Raw genomic sequence first — 21,506 nt, forward strand, 5'->3', positions numbered from 1 at the left:
GCAATAGCTCATTGTAATAAATCTTAATATATGAAATATCTTAGCCCATTCCTCCTCTCCTTTTTCTTTCTCCCATTACATTTCCCTTTTATCTACTGACTGCATTTTTACACCACAATATATCTTCAAATTCAGTTTTTTCCTGTGCTTCATCTATAAAAGCTTCTACCTGCTCTATTAACTGAGAAGGTTCATATAAGTATTATCAGTATCATTTTTCTATACAGAAATACATGTAGTTCATCATCATTAAGTCCCTCATATTTTCCCCTTCTCCTCCACCCTCTATGCTTCACCTGAAGTTTTGTATTTGAACATCAAACTTTCTGTTCAGCTCTGGCCATTCCAACAGGAACATTTAAAATTCCCCTGGTTCACTGAAAATCCATCTTTCTCCCTGGAAGAGGACATTCAGTTTTGCTGGGTAATTGATTCTTGGTTGTATTCTAAGCTCTTTTGCCTTCTGGTATATTATATGCCAAGCCCTATGAGCTTTTAATGTAGTTGCTGCTAAGTCCTGTGTGATCCTGAAGGCAGCTCCACGATATTTGAATTGTGTCCTTCTGGCTGCTTGTAATATTTTCTCTTTGACTTGGGATTTCTGGAATTTGGCTATAATATTCCTGCAGTTTTTTTTTTTTGGATCTCTTTCTCGGGAAGATCAGTGGATTCTCGCCATTTCTATTTTGCCCTCTGCTTCTAGGATATCAGGGAAATTTTCCTGTAATAATTCTTTGAAAATGATGTCAAGGCTCTTTTCCTGATCATGACTTTCAGGTATTCCAATAATTTTTAAATTATCTTTCCTAAATCTGTTTTCCATATAAGTTGTTTTTTCAATGAGATGTTTCACATCTTCTAATTTTTCATTCTTTTGGTTTTGAAGTATTGAGTCCTGATTTCTTGTAAAGTCAGCAATCTCCCTGAGTTTTATTCTTTTTCTGAAGGATTTGTTTTCCTCAGAGAGTTTTCTTATCTCTTTTTCCATCTAGTCAATTCTGCTTTTTAAAGCAGTCTTCTCCTCAATAACTTTTTGAACTGTTTTATCCATTTGACCTATGCTGGTTCTTAACATGTTATTTTCTTCATCATTTTTTTTGGAATCTCCTTGACTAAGTGCTGACTTCATTTTCATGTTTTTCCTGAATCTCTCTCATTTCTATTCCCAATTTTTCCTCTATCTCCCTCACTTGATTTTCAAAGTCTTTTTTGAGCTCTGTCATAGCCTGAGCCCAATTTCTGTTTTTCTTGGAGTATTTAGATGCAGAAGCTTGTGCTTCCTCATCTTCAGATTGGATGTTTTGATCCTTCTTGGGATCACAGGCAAAGTATTTCTCAATGGTATTCCTCTTTTTTCTCTGCTTACTCATGTCTCTAGCCTGTGCCTAGTTTTGGGGTGCTTCCCGAGCTTTTGAGTATTATTGGGACACACCTCCATAAGGATCTCTGTGTGTGAAGTTTTGTCTTCCCTCCTGGTCTATGAATGACCATAAGCTCCCCCCTCTGCCACAGGGCTGAGGTGGGGGGGGGGGGGTCCTGCTGTTCTATGAGGGGGGGGCCTAGACTGTGATCAGGATCTGAATGTGGTCAGAGCCCCAGAGTCCTGTTCCAGGGACAAAGGACAGAGCTCAGGCAATCTCTCTCCACTCTCCTCCCTAGGCTCAGCACTCATGCCCTGGGGGCTCCTGCTTACCGGCTTCTGCTTCCAGTTCCTGGGTCTGGGAAGCCGTGACCACGCTGCTCATTGTGTGCCCTGAGGCCTGTTCTTTATGTGCTCGCTCTGGCAGAGGTCCCCTGCTAATCCCCCAAGTTGTGCTTGGTGCTCCCTGGGGTGTAGGTCAGGAAATTGCCCTCGCTGCTGTGTGCTGCAGCTCCCAGCACCCTGGGGCTGCCTCCAGGAGGCTGTAGTTCTTTCACTCTGGTGGGCCGCCCTTCCAACCTCATGAAGCTGAGCCTTTCTGCTCTTTTCCAGGTTACCTTGGGTTGGAGAACTGCCTCACTGGATCCCTCTGTGGGTTCTGTCTCTCAAAAATGTAGTTAGAGTCCTTAGCTTATAAATTTTGTTCGAGAGCACCTAAGAGATGGTTCTCTCCTGTTGCCATCTTAGCTCTGCCCCTGTAAGAGTTCTACTAATGTAATCTCATTTGATCCTCATAACAACCCTGGGAGGTAGGTCTTATTATCTCCATTATAAAGTTAAGGAGACTAAAGCCAATAGAGGGTAATTCTATTTTCAGTAGAGGGAATTGATTTTTCCAGGGTCAAATGGTTAGAAAGAACCTGAGACTAGATTTGGACTCAGGACTTACTGACTCCAGCCCATGCCAATCACTATACAACCTATCTGCCAGATTAGATATAGAGGGGAATGCTAAGCAAATCTCTCAGAAAGAGATTAATATGAACAATGTTTTCCTGGTTCTGCACTTTTGAAAAGGTAAAAGAATTGGAAATCGAGGGGATGCCCATTAATTGGGGAATGACTGAACAGGTAATGGTATATGAATGTGATAGAATACTATCATTCTGAAAGAAATCATGAGCAGGCAGACTTTAGAAAAACCTAGAAAGATTTACCTGAATTGATGCTGAGTGAAGTGCAGAACCAGCAAAACACTGTACACATTAACAGCAACATTGTGGGATGATCAACTATAATAAACTCAGTTCCTCTTAGCAGTTCGGTGATCAAAGACAATACTAAAAGACTTGCAATGGAAAATGCCATCCATATTCAGAGAAAAACTGTGAGTTTGAATGCAGACTAAAATTATACTGTTAACTTTTTGAAACATTTTTCTTGCTTTCTGTTCTGATTCTTCTATATCGAAATATGTTAGACATTATTCTACATGTATAATTTATATCAGATTACTTGGTACAATGGGAAGGGGAGGAGGGAAGGGAAGAATGGTAGAAAAATGTGGATCTCAAAAGCTTATAAAAAGATGAATTTTGTAAACTACTTTTGCTTGTAATTGGGAAAAATGAAATAAAATAACATTAAAAAAAAGAAAATTAAAAGAGAAAAGAAACCCAGCTAGCATTTTCACTGAGATCATGGTAGCAAAAGCCATGGTAACTGTAATTTAACAAGGTTATCAAGGTCTCCCGATTCTTCCCCAGAAGGATAAAGACTAGACTCCCTAGCTAGGAACACAGAGACAAGACATAGCTATCAGAACCATATCCAAAATGAACTTTTTTTTTTAAAAAATGTACATCATTTAACACAACTAGGCTAACTAAGAACAAACGAAGAATCCCAAAATTCCATGTGAAGATTCTCCAGTTCTTGAGAATATTTCAAATGTGAAAATTGATAGTATTTCATAAGGCAGTATTCTTTTTTTTTTTCATAAGACAGTATTCTTGCTTAAATGGAACCAGCAAGTTATCAGTCAGATCACTAGCATCAAGTCATCCACACTTTTGATTCTTTCCTTCTGGAAGGAGAGGGGAGGAGGAAGGAGAGGTGCTTTTCATATGAAAAGAGATTTATATTGGATTTTGGTGAGCTCAATAGGGTGAAATAGGCAACCAAAAGGAAAAATCATTGGGACAACATCTGAAGGAAGAGATGTACAGTGTCAGAATGAGATAGGCAGAGCACTGTGTCCAGTTCCTGGAAGTTAGATTTTGGAAAGGAAAAGGATAGACTATGAATGTATCTAGAGGAGGGTGATAGGGTTAGTGTCACAAAAGAGTCAGTGGAATAAAAACAGTGATGTTAGCCTAAAAGAAGAAAACTTAGAGGTTAATGGTAGCTGTCTTCAGATATTTATAGAAAGATTAAATTTATTCTTTTTTGGCCCCTAGGAAGGAGAAATAGGAGCAGAGAGAAAAAAAAAATGGGATGCAGCTTGGTGGCAGAGATAATGGATTGAATGCTGACCTTGGAGTCAGGAAGCACTGACTTACTAGCTGTGTAGCCATGAGCAAATCATAGCCTCATTTTCTTCATCTGTAAATTGTGGAAATAACTGCATCTACCTTAAGGGATTTTTGAAGATCAAAAGAGATAATATTTGTAAATATGTATAGTATTTTGAAAACATAAAGTACTATATAAGTGGTGCTATTATTACTGTCATGATTGAATTAATAAGGAGCAAATTTAAATTATATATAAGATATTAGATATCTAATAATTTTACTGTTCAACAATTGGATGTTTGATTTTGAAAAGTGGTGAGTTCTTTCTCACTCCATCACACTGGTCTTCAAGTGGAGGTTAAATAAATAGCCATGCCACCAAAAACTGATCATGTTATCAAAAGGATTCTTACTTCAAATATGGTTGGTTGGTTTAGATCATGGGTTTCCAAGTTTTTGGAAAATCCCATTCTAGAAGCTCAGATTTTGATGACAACTGATAGAATTATATTAGAAGAAACTGAAACAAAGCTCATTTGACACCCTTTTATTTTCCAATTATAAAAAGCAAGCCACATGTGGCCCACAGGCTGCAGGCTGGACACCATCTTCTAAGATTCTATCATCTTTGATACTATGAGGCAGATCTAAAATCCCAAAATGCAATGTTAAGCATTAGATTTGCATCATGTGAGACCTAGAGGAATCTCACAAATCAACTAGTTATTGGTTTAACCCTGTCACTTTTAAGATAAGAAAACCAAGGTTCAGAGTAGGTGTGTAACTTTCCAATACTCACACAACTTGTTGGGAAGCTTAGAACTAGTACCTGGGCCTTTGAACCAGCAGCCCAAGATTCTTTTCACCAAACTAAATATAGCTAAGTTAATGCTGAGGACTTCTTTCAAAAGAACGATTTATTCTTTGTACTTTTAAACTGAAAGGCTTATGTTGTTATTTTAACATGTTTATCATCAGGAGTTAAAAAGCAACAAAGCCTTATAAATATCAACAGTATTGACTTACCACAGAGTCAAGAAACCTAATACAGCACTCCAAGGCATGCTGAGTTTCACAGAACTGCCGGAAAAGAAGCCTTCCGATTGGCTGCTTGTCACACAGACTGAAGTAATCTCTGTCTAGAGGCAACGAAAAAAGATATAGACAATGAAAAAAGGGTATATTTGCATTATGTTGTGTCTTTGAGATTGTTGGGACTTAGTAATACAATCAACTCAGTCCTTGTTCTTCCAACCCTTGAGAAACATCTGGAAGAGAAATGATTTCATGGGATTATAGGATTTTAGAGCTAGAGGCTTCAGGGCTACTTAATCAAATAGCTTTATTTCATGGATGAGGAACTAGAGTCCCAGGATGGACAATGACTTGCCGAAGGTCATATAACATATAAAAACATAGGTCTAGGTATTAGAAGAATTGGCTGCCATTAAATCCCTGTATGACATAGAATGATTTAATTCAATTGAAATCAAAGGTTTACTTATAACCATCAGCAAAATACTATGGTAGACACTGGATACAGAAGTAGATATATCATAGATCTTGGAGTTTATACTATAATAGGAGGAAAAGGCATGCTTGCCAGGAGACCAAATAACTGGGCTACAGGAGAAAGGATGAGAGATGCAAGGGAGAGGTCCATGCAGAGTGCTAATTAAAAGCAGAGAGATTACATTCAATCAGGGAGTAATGAGAAAGGGGTTATGGAAGGCTTCATGGAGAAAGTAGTACCTGAGTTGGGTCTTAAAATAAGATGATTGTATTGCATAGAAAGGGGGGGCAGGAAGAGGAAGTCTATTCTAACCAGTGAGGGTAGCATGAATCAAGAAATGGAGATAGGAGAGTATCAGATGAAAATATGGTGGAAACAGTGGTTCAGTTTGACTGGAATACAGTAGATGAAAGTAAAAGCTGTGGCTTAAGCTGGAAATGTAATTTGGGACCAGATTGTGGGAGATCAGGAACTGATACTTTTTATTCAATGGGCAACAGGGAGCCCCACAAAACAGGAAGGTTGTTGAATAGGGAAACACCTGGATCAAAGAGATATATTAAAAAGACTACTTGGGCAGTAATGTGAAGAAAAAATTACAAAGGAGATAAAATGAAGTCAGGAAACTCTTAGGAAAATCTCAATGGTCCAGGTACAAAGAGGTAAGAGCAAAATAGAATAGAAATTTGAAAAAAATCAGTTTCTGACAAGTGAATTACAACAATTACTTTCATGAATAGGCTACAGCAATTAATTTCATGAATAGGATATTATACCATCTCAAAAAATGTCAACAATGCCAACAAAATAAAGTGTCCAAAAATGATATTTTTAGAGGGAATTGTGAAGGAAGTATAGAAAATATTTTGCTTTCAGGTTCTGATCATATATTTCCAACAGAATGGATTTGTCAAATATGTTAAAAGAACTAAGTATTCAGAACAGAATATTTCAAGGTCTGGACACCAAATTGAAGTTGCTTTTACAAAGTTGAGTCCAGTCATTCATTAATATCCTATGGTGGTCATTGTAAACTTTGTAACCTGATTTTTTTTTATAGGCCTCATATGACTACTCTTTCTTTTTTTTAGGATTTTGCAAGGCAAATGGGGTTAAGTGGCCTGCCTGAGGCCACACAGCTAGGTAATTATTAAGTGTCTGAGCCCGGATTTGAACCCATGAACTCAATTCCAGGGACAGTGCTTTATCCACTGCGCCACCTAGTCACCCCTTGATAGGACTATTCTAAAAGACCTATCCTCACTGCCCTCCAGGTATTCTGTAGTCTAATGTTTCTGGCTTCTTTGCTGTTCTCCATATACGACATTTCATCTACCAACAACAAAAATTTTCACTAGATGCTCTCTGCCTGGAATGTTCTCCCTCCTTATTTCTATTTCTTGAAGTCTCAGTTAAAATCCCATTCACTTCTGCAAAAAGCCTTTCTCATTCCTCCTTAATCTTAATGCCTTGCCTCTGAAACTATTCTCAGTTTATCCTGCATATAGTTTGTTTGGACATAGTTTATTTGAACGTGAGGCTGTGAGCTCCTTAAGAGCAAGCACTATTTGGGGGATTTTATTTTGGCCTTACTTTATCTTCTAACAGTCAACATTGTGCTTGACACAAACTAGGTGTCTAATAAATGCTAGTTGTTTGACTGACCTATCCTGTGAGCTTGGACTATTAAAGCTAGAAAGGACCTTTGAATGCTTACAAAAGTATTAGAAAAGACTATAAGAATATGATCCTAGTCCAAACCTCACATCTGACTGGGATGTAAAGAACTGAGAAACTGAGATCCAGGGAAGGAAAAGTGAATTCCCGAAAGTCACATAACAAAGCTGATTCTCTCAGAGCTAGTTCTTCTAAATTCAAGGTCAGTGTTCTTTCCCCTACCTGCCATTATTTATATCTGTCTGGACCTTTTCTCCCTTTTATTTACTAAACTTTGTTCCTATTTTATTTTATGATTAATCATTTTTGCAATAAAAATAGTCAAACAATCAGGTATTACTGTCAAATTATCAGTAATATATTCAATATCCCTTTCTAATACCTATGGCTGGAACTCACACCACAATAATTTTAAAAATGTTGCTATAATTAAATATATAGTATACTTCTTGTTCATTTTCATTTCTCTGTTCTTGATGATTTTATCAACTCCCATAACTTCAGTTGTCTTTATGCAAATGAGTAACAGATCTATATAGCCAATTCTTAGATTTCCTGGATTCTAACTGTAGTTCCTGAAATTGGTACAGAGAAAAGAGAACTTATCTTTCCCCCCAAACATCTTCCTAACTTTCCTTTTTCCTGTTGAGACTATCATCATACTTCTAGCCTTCAGTTACAAAACTTGAGCCATCCTTGACCGTTCACTTTCCTTCATGCCCAACACCCAATACATTGCCAGTCTTGTTGAGTCTACTTCTGTAACATTTCTCAAACTCACAGCTACTAACCTAGTTTAACTCCTCATCACTTCTCATCTGGACAATCAAATGAATGAATATGTGAAAAAATGTTGAGTGCTTACCATATATGTGCCAAACATTGTGCAAGGATCTGATAGAAAAACAAGACAGATTCTGCTTATAGAAACTCACATTCCAGGATAGAATCAACATACATCAGGTTTAGCTTCAGGAGAGATGGAAAGTCTCAGTGGTCCTTTGGTTACAGCATCTAGGTAAATGATAATATAATCTTCTTTCTTGAATTATTTCCCTTGATAAAACTATATCCATTTCAATGCTAAACTACTGGATAGCACCAAGGATTCTGGAAACAATGACTTTATTTTCATGTTCTTCAATAGTTATGGCTGCTGAAAAGGCAAGGGTTGTAAAACCTGTAGAAACAGTTTCTGGACCAGGGCACTATAGGTGTTTCTTTCCTGGATACAGCAAAGTATCCCCCCAAAAAAAGAGTGGGAAAAAAAGGGTGAGAGGATTTTAAATCATTGTCATATGAGATTTAGTTAGAAGAATTGGAGTGTTCAGCTTTTTTTTTATTCTATTTTTTGTTTGTTTTTATCATTGTCTATTTGACTACTACAATAGCCTCCCAATTTGTCTTCCTGATTCAGGTCTCTTCCTTCTCCAATCCATCACCCACAAAGCCACCTACCTGATATTCTTTTTTAGGTTTTTTGCAGGGCAAATGGGGCTAAGTGGCTTGCCCAAGGTCACACAGCTAGGTAATTATTGTCTGAGGGCGGATTTGAACTCAAGTACTCCTGACTCCAGGGCCAGTGCTCTATCCACTGAGCCTCCTAGCCACCCCCCAACCTGATATTCTTAATCAAATTAACAAATGATTTATTTATTCTATTAGCTTTTTTCTTCATAAAACCAGTTCATAGTTTTATTAGTTCATTGGTATTATCACTTTCAATTTTATTAATTTCTCCTGTGATTTTCAGGATTTCCAATTTGGTATTTAATTGGAAATTTTCAGTTCATTCGTTTTCCCCACTGCAGTGAGCCAGCTGCCAGTGCCCTGGGGCTGCCTCCTGGAGGCTGAAGTTCTTTCACTCTGGCAGGATAGCCCTCTGGAGGGCTGCCCCTTCAAACCCAGGGAGCAGGAGCTTTTTTGCTTTTTTCTAGGTTACCTTGAGTAGAACTGCCTCACTGGGTCCCTATGTGGGTTCTGTCTCTCAAAAATTTAGTTAAAGTCCTTAGTTTCGAAGATTTATGAGAGAGCGCCTAAGACAGGATCCACTCTTGTCTGGCATCTTGGCTCGGTCCCCCAAAAGTATATTTCTTAACATGAATAGAATAGAGACTGCAGTGGGGAAGTTTCCTGACCTACACCCCGGGGAGCACCGGGCACAAATTGAGTGAATAGCGGGCACCTCTGCCACAGTGAGCACTTGAAGCCCAGCCCTCAGGGCACATAGCCAGCAGCTTGGCCACTGCAGCCCAGATCAAAGAAACATAAGCAGGTAGAGCTGGTAAGCAGGAGCCCCCAGGGCATGAGCCCATTGAGCTGAGGGAGGGGAGTGAAGAGAGAGAGACTGCTGAGCTCTGTCCTCTGCCCCTGGAACAGGACTCTGGAGCTCTGAACACATTCAGATACTGATCGCAGTCTAGGCCCCCCCATAAAACATCAGGGCCCCCCCACCTCAGCCCCGTGGCAGAGGGGGGCACATATGGTCATTCACAGACCAGAAGGGAGAACAGAGCCTCACACACTGAGACCCTTGTGGTAGTGTCCCAAAAGCTCAGGAAATACCCCAAAATCAGGCTTAGGCTGGGGAAAATGAGCAAGCAGAGAAAAAAGAGGAACACCATTGAGAAATATCTTACATATGAGCCCAAGAAGGATCAAAACACTAAGTCTGAAGATGAGGAAGCACAAGCTCCTGCATCTAAAGATTCCAAGAAAAACAGAAATTGGGCTCAGGCTATGACAGAGCTCAAAAAAGACTTTGAAAATCAAATGAGGGAGTTAGAAGAAAAACTAGGAAAAGAAAGGAGAGAGATGCAGGAAAAACATGAAAATGAAGTCAGCAGCTTAGTCAAGGAAATCCAAAAAAATGCTGAAGAAAATAGCATGCTAAAAACCAGCTTAGGTCAAATGGATAAAACAGTTCAAAAAGTTATTGAGGAGAATGCTTTAAAAAGCAAAATCAGCCATATGGAAAAAGAGATAAGAAAGCTCTCTGAGGAAAACAAATCCTTCAGAAAAAAGAATAGAACTCAGGGAGATTGATTAATTAATGAGAAATCAGTACTCAATACTTCAAAACCAAAAAAATGAAAAGTGAGAAGAAAATGTGAAACATCTCATTGAAAAAACAACTGATATGGAAAACAGATTTAGGAAAGATAATATAAAAATTATTGGAATACCTGAAAGTCATGATCAGGAAAAGAGCCTTGACATCATTTTCAAAGAATTACTGCAGGAAAATTGCCCTGATATCCTAGAAACAGAGGGCAAAATAGAAATGGAGAGAATCCACTGATCCCCCTGAGAAAGAGATCCCCAAAAACCAACCCCTAGGAATATTATAGCCAAGTTCTAGAACTCCCAAGTCAAAGAGAAAATATTACAAGCAGCCTGAAGGACACAATTCCAATACCGTGGAGCTGCAGTCAGGATCACACAGGACTTAGCAGCAACTACATTAAAAGCTCATAGGGCTTGGAATATAATATACTGGAAGGCAAAAGACCTTAGAATGCAACCATGAATCAACTACCCAGCAAAACTGAATGTCTTCTTCCGGGGAAAAAAGATGGACTTTCAATGAACCAGGGGGATTTCAAATGTTCCTGTTGGAATGGCCAGAGCTGAACAGAAGGTTTGATCTTCAAATACAGGACTCAGATGAAGGACAGAGATTGGAGAAGGGGAAAATATGAGGGACTTAATGATGATGAACTGCATGTATTCCTGCATAGAAAAATGACACTGATAATACTCATATGAACCTTCTCAGTTAACACAGCAGGTACAAGGAGCTTTTATAGTTGAAGTACAGGAGAAAGCTGAATTTGAAGATAAAATATGGTGTAAAAATGGAGTTAATAGAAAAAAGGGAAATGTAATGGGAGAAAGAAAAAGGAGAGGGGGAATGGCCAAGACATTTCATATAATAAGATTTTTCTTTATTACAACAAGCTATTGCAATGATATGGAAGTGGGGGAAGGCAAGGGGGAATGAGGGAATCTTCGCTCTCATCAGAGGTGGCTAGGAGAGGAAACAGCATACATATTCAATAGAGTATAGACATCTGGAGTAAGAAGGAGAGGAAGGGGGACAGAAGGAAGGGGGAGGATGTGAGTGATGGAGGAGAGGATGGACCATGGGGGGAGAGTGGTCAGATATAACACATTTTCTTTTTTACTTCTTTCAAGGGGCTGGGATTGGAAGGCTTGTCCAGGACCATAGGGCCAGGTGGATGCTGGGCCTAAGGGGTGGTATGGGGGCTCGGGGCCTCTTGGCCCCAGGACCAGGGATCTGTCTGCTATGCCACTCAGCTACCCTACAGCAGAGTCAGAGTCAAAGGAGAGAGAAAATATAGTACATGGTAGTGGAGAAATAAGAAAGGAGGGAGTTGCAATCAGCAATGGCAATGGTGGAAAAATATGGAAGTAACTCTTGTGATGGACTTATCATAAAGAATGTGATCCACCCACGACAGAGTTGTTGGTGTTGGAACAATGACTGAAGGACATTTGTTATTATTATTATTTTGGGGGGGTGCAGGGCAAACGGGGCTGGGTGGCCTGCCTGGGGCCACATAGCAGGGTGATCATTGGGTGTCTGAGGCCGGATTTAGACCCGGGTGCTCCTGGCACAAGGGCCATTGTTCTGTCTGCCACCCAGCCACCCCTACCATTATTACTATTTTAAGTCTTTATTTTTCTTTTTTTGGTTTTTGCAGGGTAGTGGGGTTGGGGTGGCTTGCATGTCACATGGCTGAGTGATTGTTGGGTGTACGGGGCCGGATATGGGCTTGGGTACTCCTGGCTCCAGGGCTGGTGCTCCATTCATTGCGCCACCTGGCAATACCTACAATTATTACTATTATTTTTTTAATTTTAATTTTTTTCTCTCCCCTTTACTTTATCGCTCAAGCGAGTCTATATTTTTTGGGGGGAGGGAGTATTTTGTTTACTCGTAAGAATATTTTATTAATGTATAAAAGAAATATACTTTTCTCCCAAGTACTGCTTTGTCTGTGTCCCTTAAATTATAGTGTTGTCTCATTATTGTCATTCTCTTAAATGAAATTAATAATTGCTTCTGATTTATTCATTGACTCACTTTTTAATATTAGATTAGTTTAAATTTTATTAAATTTAAAATTAAAAAAATTTAATCTATGTTTCCATGGATTTTTACTGAATATTATTTTGTTGCATTATGATCTAAAAAAGGATTCATTTAATATTTCTGCTTTTCTGCATTTGGTTGTGAGGGGTTTTGGTAGGGCTTTTTTTTTGTGGAGTAGGTATTATAGACTACTGAGAAAAGGTATATTGTCATTCAGTTTTCTCCAGAGGTTTACCATGGCTAACTTTTCTAAAATTCTATTCATCTCCTTAACTTCTTTATTGTTTTAAGTTCTTGGTTAAAATTATCTAATTTGGAAAGCAGAAAGTTGATGCCCACGACAAGTATAGTTGTACTGTCTATTTCCTTCTGTATATCATTTAACTCTACCTTTAAGAATTTGCATAGGACCTGGAGTCAGGAGGACCTGAATTCAAATGAGAATCAGATACTTAATAATTGCCTAGCTTTGTACCCTTGGGCAAGTCACTTCATTCCATTGCCTTAAATAAATTTTTAAAAAATTAAAAAAGAATTTGGATGCCACACCATTTGATGCATGTATATTTAGTAGTGATATTGATTCATTGCCTTTGCTACATTTTAGCAAATTGTAGTTTCTCTGATAATGTCCTTTAATTAGACCTCTTTTTGTTTTTTTCTTCATGTGAGATCATGATTACTAGATTCTGTTCCAGTCCTTTAACTTTACTCCATGTGCGTCTCTCTACTTCAAGTGTGTTTCTTGTCATATTCTGGTTTTTAATCCATGCTGCTATTTTCTTCCATTTTATGGGTGAGTTCATTACATTCATATTCACAGTTATGATTGCTAACTATGTATTTCCCATCAATCTATTCCATTCCCCTTATCCTTTTGTTTTCAACCTTGTTCTTCCTCAAAGGTCTGTTTTGCTTCTGATTACTGTCTCCCCCCAATCTGCCCTCCTCTCTTCTCTTATTCTTTTATATACTCAACTGAGCAAGCATGCTATTCCCTCTTTAAGTCAATTCCAATGAGGGTAATATTCAAGACATCCCAACCCTCTCACCTTTCTTTTTCTCCTCTTTTAAGAGAGAAAATTTATCCCATTTTACCTCTCCCTCCCCACTCCTCTCATCATATGCTAGTTTCTTATACCTTAATTTTTTTTTGAAATCATTCTATCATAGTCATACATACCTTTTGTTTATGTTTTCATTTCAATTGCCCTAATTCTTAGGAAGTACAAGTGTCATCTTCACATTTAATGTGTAATTTAAATAATTTAACATTATTAAATCCCTTATGATTTCTCTTTCCTATTTCTCTTTTAATACTTAAGTACTGTATTTGAAAGTCAAATTTTCTATTCAGCTCTGGTCTTTTCATCAGAAATGCTTGGAAGTACTCTTTTTCATTAAATATCCATTTTTTCCCTGGAAGGATTACACTTTTTTTCTGAGTAGGTGATTCTTCATTGCAATCCCAGTTCCTTTGCCTTCCAGAATATTTATATTCCAAGTATTCTAATCTTTGAGTGTAGAAATTGATAAATCTGTGGCTTCACAATATTTGAATGGTTTCCTTCTGGGAGCTTGCAGTATTTCTTCTTGACTTGAAAGCTCTGGAATTTGGCCATAATACTCACATGAGTGTGCTTTTGGGGAATTCTTTCAGGAGGTGATCAGTGGATTTTTTTCCAATTTCTCTTTTACCATCTGGATCTAGGATTTCAGGGCAGTTTTCCTCGCTATATGATTTCTTAAAATACGATGTCTATATACTCTTTTTGATCACAGCTTTCTAGTAGTTGAATAGTTCTTAAATCATTTTTCCTTAATCTATTTTTCAGGTCAGTTGTTTTTCCAATTAGATATTTCATATTCTCTTCTATTTTTTCATTCTTTTGATTTCTTAATGTCTCAAAGAGTCATTAGTTTCCACTTGTTTAATTCTAATTTTTCTATCATTGTTTGTAAAGTTTTGAATTTTACAATTTTTGCTCCACCCTCCCTTCTCTCCCATCTCCCTCCTTCCCACCATGGAATGCGATCTGATAATCTTTACATTGTTTCCATGATATGCATTGACCAAAATTGAATGTGTTGAGAGAAAAAACATATCCTTGAGGAAAAAATAAGGTATTAGAGATAGCAAAATTATGTAGTACATAAGACAAATTTTTTAAAACAATTAAAGGTAATTAATTCTAATTTTTAAGAAATTATTTTCTTCAGTGAGTTTTTGTAACTCATTCATTTAGCAAATTCCATTTTAAGGAGTTCTTTTCTTCAGTAAAATTTTGTACCTCTTTTCCCACTTGACCTGTCTTTTAAGGTGTAATTTTCTTCAGTATCTTTTTTTTTTGCCTCTTTTATCTAGCTATTGACTCTCTTTTACTTTCTTTCTTTCTTTTTTTTTTGCAAGGCAATGGAGTTAAATGACTTGCCCAAAGTCACACAGCTAAGTAATTAATAAGTGTCTGAGACTGAATTTGAACTCAGGTCCTCCTGACTCCAGAGCCAGTGCTCTATTCATGGAGCTACCTAGCTGCCTCTATTCAAGCTCTTTTCATAATTTTCTTACATCACTCTCATTTCTCTTCCAAACTTTTCTTCTCCCTCTTATTTGATTTTGTAAAATCCCTTTGTGTGCTCCCAGGAATTCTTTTTAGGCCTATAACCCATTCACATTTTTCTTCGAGGCTTTGGATGTAGCCATTTGGACATTGTTGTCTTCTTTTGAATCTGTGTTTTGATCTTCCCTGTCACCATAGTAACTTTTAATAATCAATTGTTTTGTTTTCTTTTGTTTTCTTGCTCATTTTTTCCAAGCTGTTTCTTGACTTACAAGTTTATATCAAAGTTGGGCTCTGTTCCCAGGGTAGAGGGCACTGTGCCAAACTTCAGGATTTTAGTGTAGCAGTTTTCTGAGGTAGTTCTGGAGGTCTGTAAGTTTTCAGTTCTTTCAAGGTGATGTGATCTAAAGAGAGGTGTGGTCACTACTGCTCTCCTGGCCTGCACTCTGGTCTGTGAACAACAAGCATTCTATTCCATCCTGGAATTGTGACCAGAGCCCCTGTGCCCCTTTGGACATAGGTACTTTCCTTCGATATTACCCTGGATTTGTGACTTGGACTCTTGCTCTCCTTTAGAAACAAACATCAGTGTGACCATGGGCACTTTTCTTTATCCTGGAGCTGTGACTAGTATCCCTGCAGTTCAAAGGGCTAATATTCATCTTCATCCAGAACTGCAACCTGGAACTGTGTATGGACAATACAACAGGGTCCTGTACTCAGTGTCAGCAAAGGGTCCCCTGTAAGCTCCTTTTGACCACTTGTTCAAGTCCTTTACCATTTATGGGTTGAGAGATAAGGAAGTCACCACTGACACTAATGAAGTCACTCTCAATGTGCTGCACTGTGCTTCAAGACTGTTAGGTAGGGGTGGCTAGGTGGCACAGTTGTAGCACAGGCCCTGGAGTCAGGAGTACCTGGGTTCAAATCCGGTCTCAGACACTTAATAATTACCTAGTTGTGTGGCCTTGGGCAAGCCACTTAACTCCATTTGCCTTACAAAAACCTAAAAAAAATAAAAAAATAAAAAAGACTGTTAGGAAAACCTTTTCTGTCAACCTCCTAAATTGTCTTAAGCCAGAAAATTTTTTCATCTCAACCTTTGTTGATTCTTCTGATCTAGAATTCAATTTAAGGCAATTATTTTAAAATTGTCTGGAGGGGAGAACTTAGATGAGTCCCTGTTTTTATCCTGTTGTCTTGGTTCTGCCCTACAAAACTGCTCTTCTTTTTTTACAAATGATTTTTAAATTTATTTTTTATTTATTTTTTCTTTTCTCTTTTTAAAAAATTTATTTGTTTTTTTCAACTACTTGCAACAGTAATTTCTGCTAATCAGTTTTTTGCAAAGTTTTTGCATCAGTTTTCTCCCTCCCTTCCTTCCCTTCTTTCCTCCCCCTGACAGAAAGCAATCTAAGATAGGCTTGCATTTATAACCATGCTAAACATAGATCCATATTGATTGTGTTTGTGAGAGAAGATTCAAATCTAAACAGAAGAAAGAAAACATTAGGAGAAAAAAAGACATATAAGACAACTTTTAAAAACTGAAAATAAGAAGCTTTGGTCTTCATATAAACTCTGCAATTCCTTCTCTGGATATGGATGGTATTTTTCATTGCAAGTCTTTTAAGATTGTCTTTGATTATTGTATTGCTGAAATGAATAAGTCCATCAAGGTTGATCATTACCCCATATTGTTGTAAAGGTGTACAATGCTTTTCTGGTTCTGTTCAACTCACTCAGCATCAATTCATGCAAGTCTTTCTAGGCTTTTCTGAAATCCTGTCCTTCATGATTTCTCATATAATAATAATAGTGTTCCATCACATACATATATCACAATTTCTTTAGCCATTCCCCAGTTGATAGTCATCCACTCAATTTCCAATTCTTTGCCAATACAAAAAGAGCTGCTATGAGTATTTTTGTACATATGGAATTTTTACTCTTTTTCATGATCTCTTCAGTAAGTGGTATTGCTGAATCAAAGGGTATGCATAGCAAAACTGCTATTCTTAAAGCACATGTCTGGCTACATCACTCCTTTACTCAAGAAGCTTCTTTGATTCCTCATTGTTTTTAGAACAAAGTAGAATTGTCTCCTGGTTAGCATTTAAAACCCTTCACAACCTCTCTTTTTAAACTGAATTCACATTGCTCTCTCTCTCTTCAAATTGTTCTTCTTTTTTCTAGTAGACAACATTCCATCTCCTGTCTCTGTTTTTGTATGGGCTATCCCTCATGATCAGAATCCTTAGTTCCCTTCAAAGCTCAGTCCAAGTGAACACATATATTACATGGATCCTTTTTTAGTCTATGCCAGATGATCATACTCTCTACTCCCCAATAACTCTGCATTTACTTTGTATAAATTTTGTTTGCATTTATCATGTTATCTCTCCCCAGTAGAATATAAGCTATGTAAGGAAAAGGGTTGTTTAATCCTAGTTTTATATCCCTCTTTCCTACTATATACTTGGACATAGGTGTTAAATGATGCTTGTTGAGGTAATTAAATCAGATATCCTTCAGAGTGAGTTCCCAAGAAAAGAACACATCACAAGGAGAAAAAACCTGGATGTTTTTGTAATTATTTGACTTTTCCTGTTCCTATCAAAGGAACCAAATCAAATTACTTTGTATCAAACTTTACTTTCATCAAATTAAGGGGAAGAAAACTGTATATTTTATGTGATTTGAAAGAGAAATTCCTCTTTTCTCCCAGGTCCTCAAAACAAGGATGAAATTCCATGTGCCATATTGTGTTTCCTTAAGGCTTCTTCTGACAGACTCCCTTCCTGCCATATGGCAGTTGCTGTCAGTATGGAAACAAGTCTGTTCTAAACACAGAACACCATAAACAGACATGTGAGTCCTACACAAGCTGTCAGTGTCACAATCACATCTCCAAGCTGTGGGAATATTCCCATGGAGCAAAATCCCTCAATCAAGGTCACATAATAAATACAATGATGGATAATCACCCATTAGTACTCCCCCCAATAAAGAAAAATGGCATCTTTAGAGTCTAAAACACACACAAAAAAATGAAAGGAAATCAAGTGTGAAGACTTCTGAGTCTCTAGAATGGTGTTAAGAATGTCTGTGTAAGATTAAGTATAAGCATCAATGGGTAGATTCAGACCTGACAGAAGGGACTAAAAGATTAGAAATAGTCTATAAATTTGTGTAGGATAATGAAGTCAAACTTCAAGACCCTCTGCAAAGTCAAACTATACTGAAACTCAGGCCTTCATCTAAAAGTCAGTATAGTTTGACTATAGTTTGACTTTGCAGAAATGCTTTCCAGTACATCCAAGGAAGTGAAAGGAATCTCCAGAGGTAACATTTGTCCTTTAAAGAAGTTTGTAAACTTGTTTCAGCACAGTAGGGAAAGTAGAACATACACTATCCAGAATTGGGCTAGAGTTGGTGCTCATAGCTCATTCAGGATGGAATAACAGTGTCTAGGTTTGTCTTTCTCACTGACAGAATTCTTACTTGCTATTACATACCATGTATATATGGTGACACACACACACACATTTTAAAAGTGCATGTCTGTGTATGTTTGGGAGAAAAATGCACATCCATTTAAGGTGTGTTTATAAAATATACATAGAAATAAATATATGAGTGTGTGTGTCACTGTATATACATGGCCTATCATCAGGGATGGTTTTAAAAACAAATGAAATAAATAGGTGGCTCTCTACTCCTCTCCCCACTATCTGCTTTTACAACTTGTTAAAACATCACTATTATAAACCAATATTTATTAAGGACCTACAATGATGGCTTTGACACAGCAGGCAGTTTTCAAGGCAGGTAGAGAGGAAACTGCTTCTTTCTCTTTCTTCTCTTCTCTTCTCTTCTCTTCTCTTCTCTTCTCTTCTCTTCTCTTTTCTTTTCTTTTCTTTTCTTTTCTTTTCTCTCTCTCTCTCTCTCTCTCTCTCTCTCTCTCTCTCTCTCTCTCTCTCTCTCTCGTCTTTCCCTTCCTTATCCTCTACCCCACAGAAATGTTTTTTCCTTCCCGCTTTAACAGACAACTGATATTAAGAATGGAGAACTAGATATGAGGTCAAGGAATCAAGGAGTCATACACTGACTCTAATACCATTGTAGGCAAGTCACTGCCCTTTCTTCATCTGCAAAATAATAGCATTTAAATAGCATTTTTATTGTCTGTAAGAATCTTTACAAATATTAGCTCATTTTTTTTTATCCTAAAACCATTAAGGGGAAGGGAGAGAAAACTGTGTATTTTATGTGATTTGAAAGAGAAATTCCTCCTCTCTCCCAGGTCCTCAAAACAAGTATGAAATTCCATGTGCCATGCTGCATTTCCTTAAGGCTTCTTCTGACAGACTCTATTTTAATCTCCATTTGCAAATGAAGAAACCAAGGCTTTCATTTAAGTGACTTGCTCACAACTGGTAAGTGTCCAAGGTTGGATTTAAACATGTCTCCCTGACCCCAAGACCAATTCTCTAACCTCCTGACCCCAAGACCAGCTCTCTATCTTCCTACAGTCTTACTAGCTTCCTCACAATAATATATCTTTTACTTTCCTCAAGGGGTTGCTGAGAGAAAACACTTTGCAAAACCATGAAAAACTTTGAAAATGTCAGAGTAAATCATATTTATAGTGTGGAATCTACCCAACAAGCATCAGTTTCTTTCAGATTTATAGATTTGAAGCATTTGAAATCTGGAAGGGACTAGTGAAATCAATGTATCTTCCTCTTTGGGAAAAGGAATAAACTGAGGCCTAAGGAGATTAAATAACTTGTCCCCAAGTATCTTATTTCTGAGTAACAGCCAACTTACACCTTAAGAGAAAACATTTCATGTTTCCTGAATTAAGTTGTATTGACTAAAACATGTCTCCATTCTGGGGTTAGTGCTATTTCTACTATACTGTGTTATTGCCTTTTGGAAAATTTATTAATAAAGAGCTAATTTATAAATCAAAGAAAATATATTCTCTGTCAATTTTTTTTGTTTTTACAAGGCAATGGGGTTAAATGACTTGCCCAAGGTCACACAGCTAGGTAATTATTAAGTGTCTGAGGCTGGATTTGAACTCAGGTTCTCCTGACTCCAGGGCCAGTGTTCTTTATACACTGTGCCACCTAGCTGCCCCCTTCTCTGTTAATTTTTAAGCATAAATCCAAAAATTTATATTGTTTGATTTAAAGAACAAGAAATTAAGAAAATAACAAGAAACCTAATCCTAGTTAGCAGCCTTGAGGCTATTTTATATGAAAAAAAAAAAGTATGTTACTAAACTGATTTCAGGAAATTGTTTCCATCATCAATTTGCCTCTTGGGAGATAATTAGGATTTCCTGACTTTAAAAAGTAAAGTTCCACAACAGCATATTGATACAATTAAGGGGGTCAGTTTGAGATTGCCCAGAAACACTCCAGATTGGGGAAGGTATAAAATAAACTGGAAAAAATGCCAAGTGCATATCACCCCCCAAGACATCCAGAAAAAAGGCTTAGTGCTTGGATTTAGCATTTGAGTCTGGGGGCAGTCAAGCTAACCGTAGAATACCAGATGTGGATTAAAATACTCTGTAAATATGACCCAACCTCACCAATTCATATCAGTCAAAGAATTAGAACACTTCAACTAGATGGGTTCTTAGAGAACACATCAATTTCTTCTTTTTTTATTTATTTACTAATTTTTGATATAAAATATCTCAAAAAATCCCCTTAGAAAATACATTCCTCACTATTATTAACAAAAAAGGTACCTGTGACCTTTCACCTTGACTGTAAAGTAATAGATGATGCTATAATTGACCAGTCTAATTACTTCTCTATACTAAGCATTGATTCTTTTATTTATGCTTTCTTCTACCCTGTATTTTTTTCAGAAGTCATGTTATGTTTCTCTAAATTATTCATATTCATCATTTCTTATGGTGCAATGACATTCCACTGCAGGTATAAAGCATTATTTATTAAATTATTTTGTAGTCATTGGGCATATATTTTGTTCCCAGTTTTTTAGCTATCATAAAGCTGCTCTAAATATTTTTTGTAAATATGGGTCTCTTATTGATATCAATGAACTCCCTGGAATATAATATCAGTAAAGGAAGCTCTCAAACGTCAAAAGCAATTTCAGTATCTTTTTTTTTGAATAATCCCAAACCAACCCCCTCATTTTAATGAGAAAGAAAACTAATTAAAGGAAAGGGTCAGAATAATTAAACTCTTAACAATCATTTTAAAAGAAATGCAGTTTTAAAAGAAATCCATGAAACTCTACAATATTACAACAAAACTCATGCTAAATAATACATGTCCAAAGAGAATCTGTTTTATTTAATAAGCAGTTAAAAAGGATTCTAATCAGCATTATCAACTGCTTTGTTATAGAATTCTAGAAATTAGAGTTGAACAGGACCTGAGACTAATTTCTAGTTCAATCCTATCATTTTACACGAGAAAACATAAACTCAGAAAGAAGTTACTTGCTTACTAGTAGCTAGCAGCAGAGTCAAGATTCAAATCAACCTTGATTTCCTACCTCTACATTGATACCAAAGTCAGAATACTACTTATTCAAATCCAAGGTCCAGGGATCTTTCTATTACATCTCAGATGTTTATCATCAACAAACATTTACTGAGGACTTATTTATTCAACAAAAGAATCTGTATAGTGTCTTAGAAGTGGGAGACATATAGATGGATGATATCCATTACCATAACCTATAAGACCAAGATACTGTTGTT

General features: G+C 37.1%; 1 protein-coding gene across 1 annotated transcript in view; it reads right to left on the bottom strand.

The window, feature by feature from the left end:
* Positions 1-21,506, bottom strand: part of GRK5 (G protein-coupled receptor kinase 5) — a 320,227-nt gene that overhangs the window by 107,573 nt on the left and 191,148 nt on the right. The window contains exon 3 of the mRNA XM_074233539.1: positions 4,903-5,015. Coding sequence (XP_074089640.1) covers positions 4,903-5,015 — 113 coding nt within the window. The remainder of the gene's footprint in view (positions 1-4,902; positions 5,016-21,506) is intronic.

Source organism: Macrotis lagotis, chromosome 4 (assembly GCF_037893015.1).
Source record: "Macrotis lagotis isolate mMagLag1 chromosome 4, bilby.v1.9.chrom.fasta, whole genome shotgun sequence".
NCBI lineage: Eukaryota > Metazoa > Chordata > Mammalia > Peramelemorphia > Peramelidae > Macrotis > Macrotis lagotis.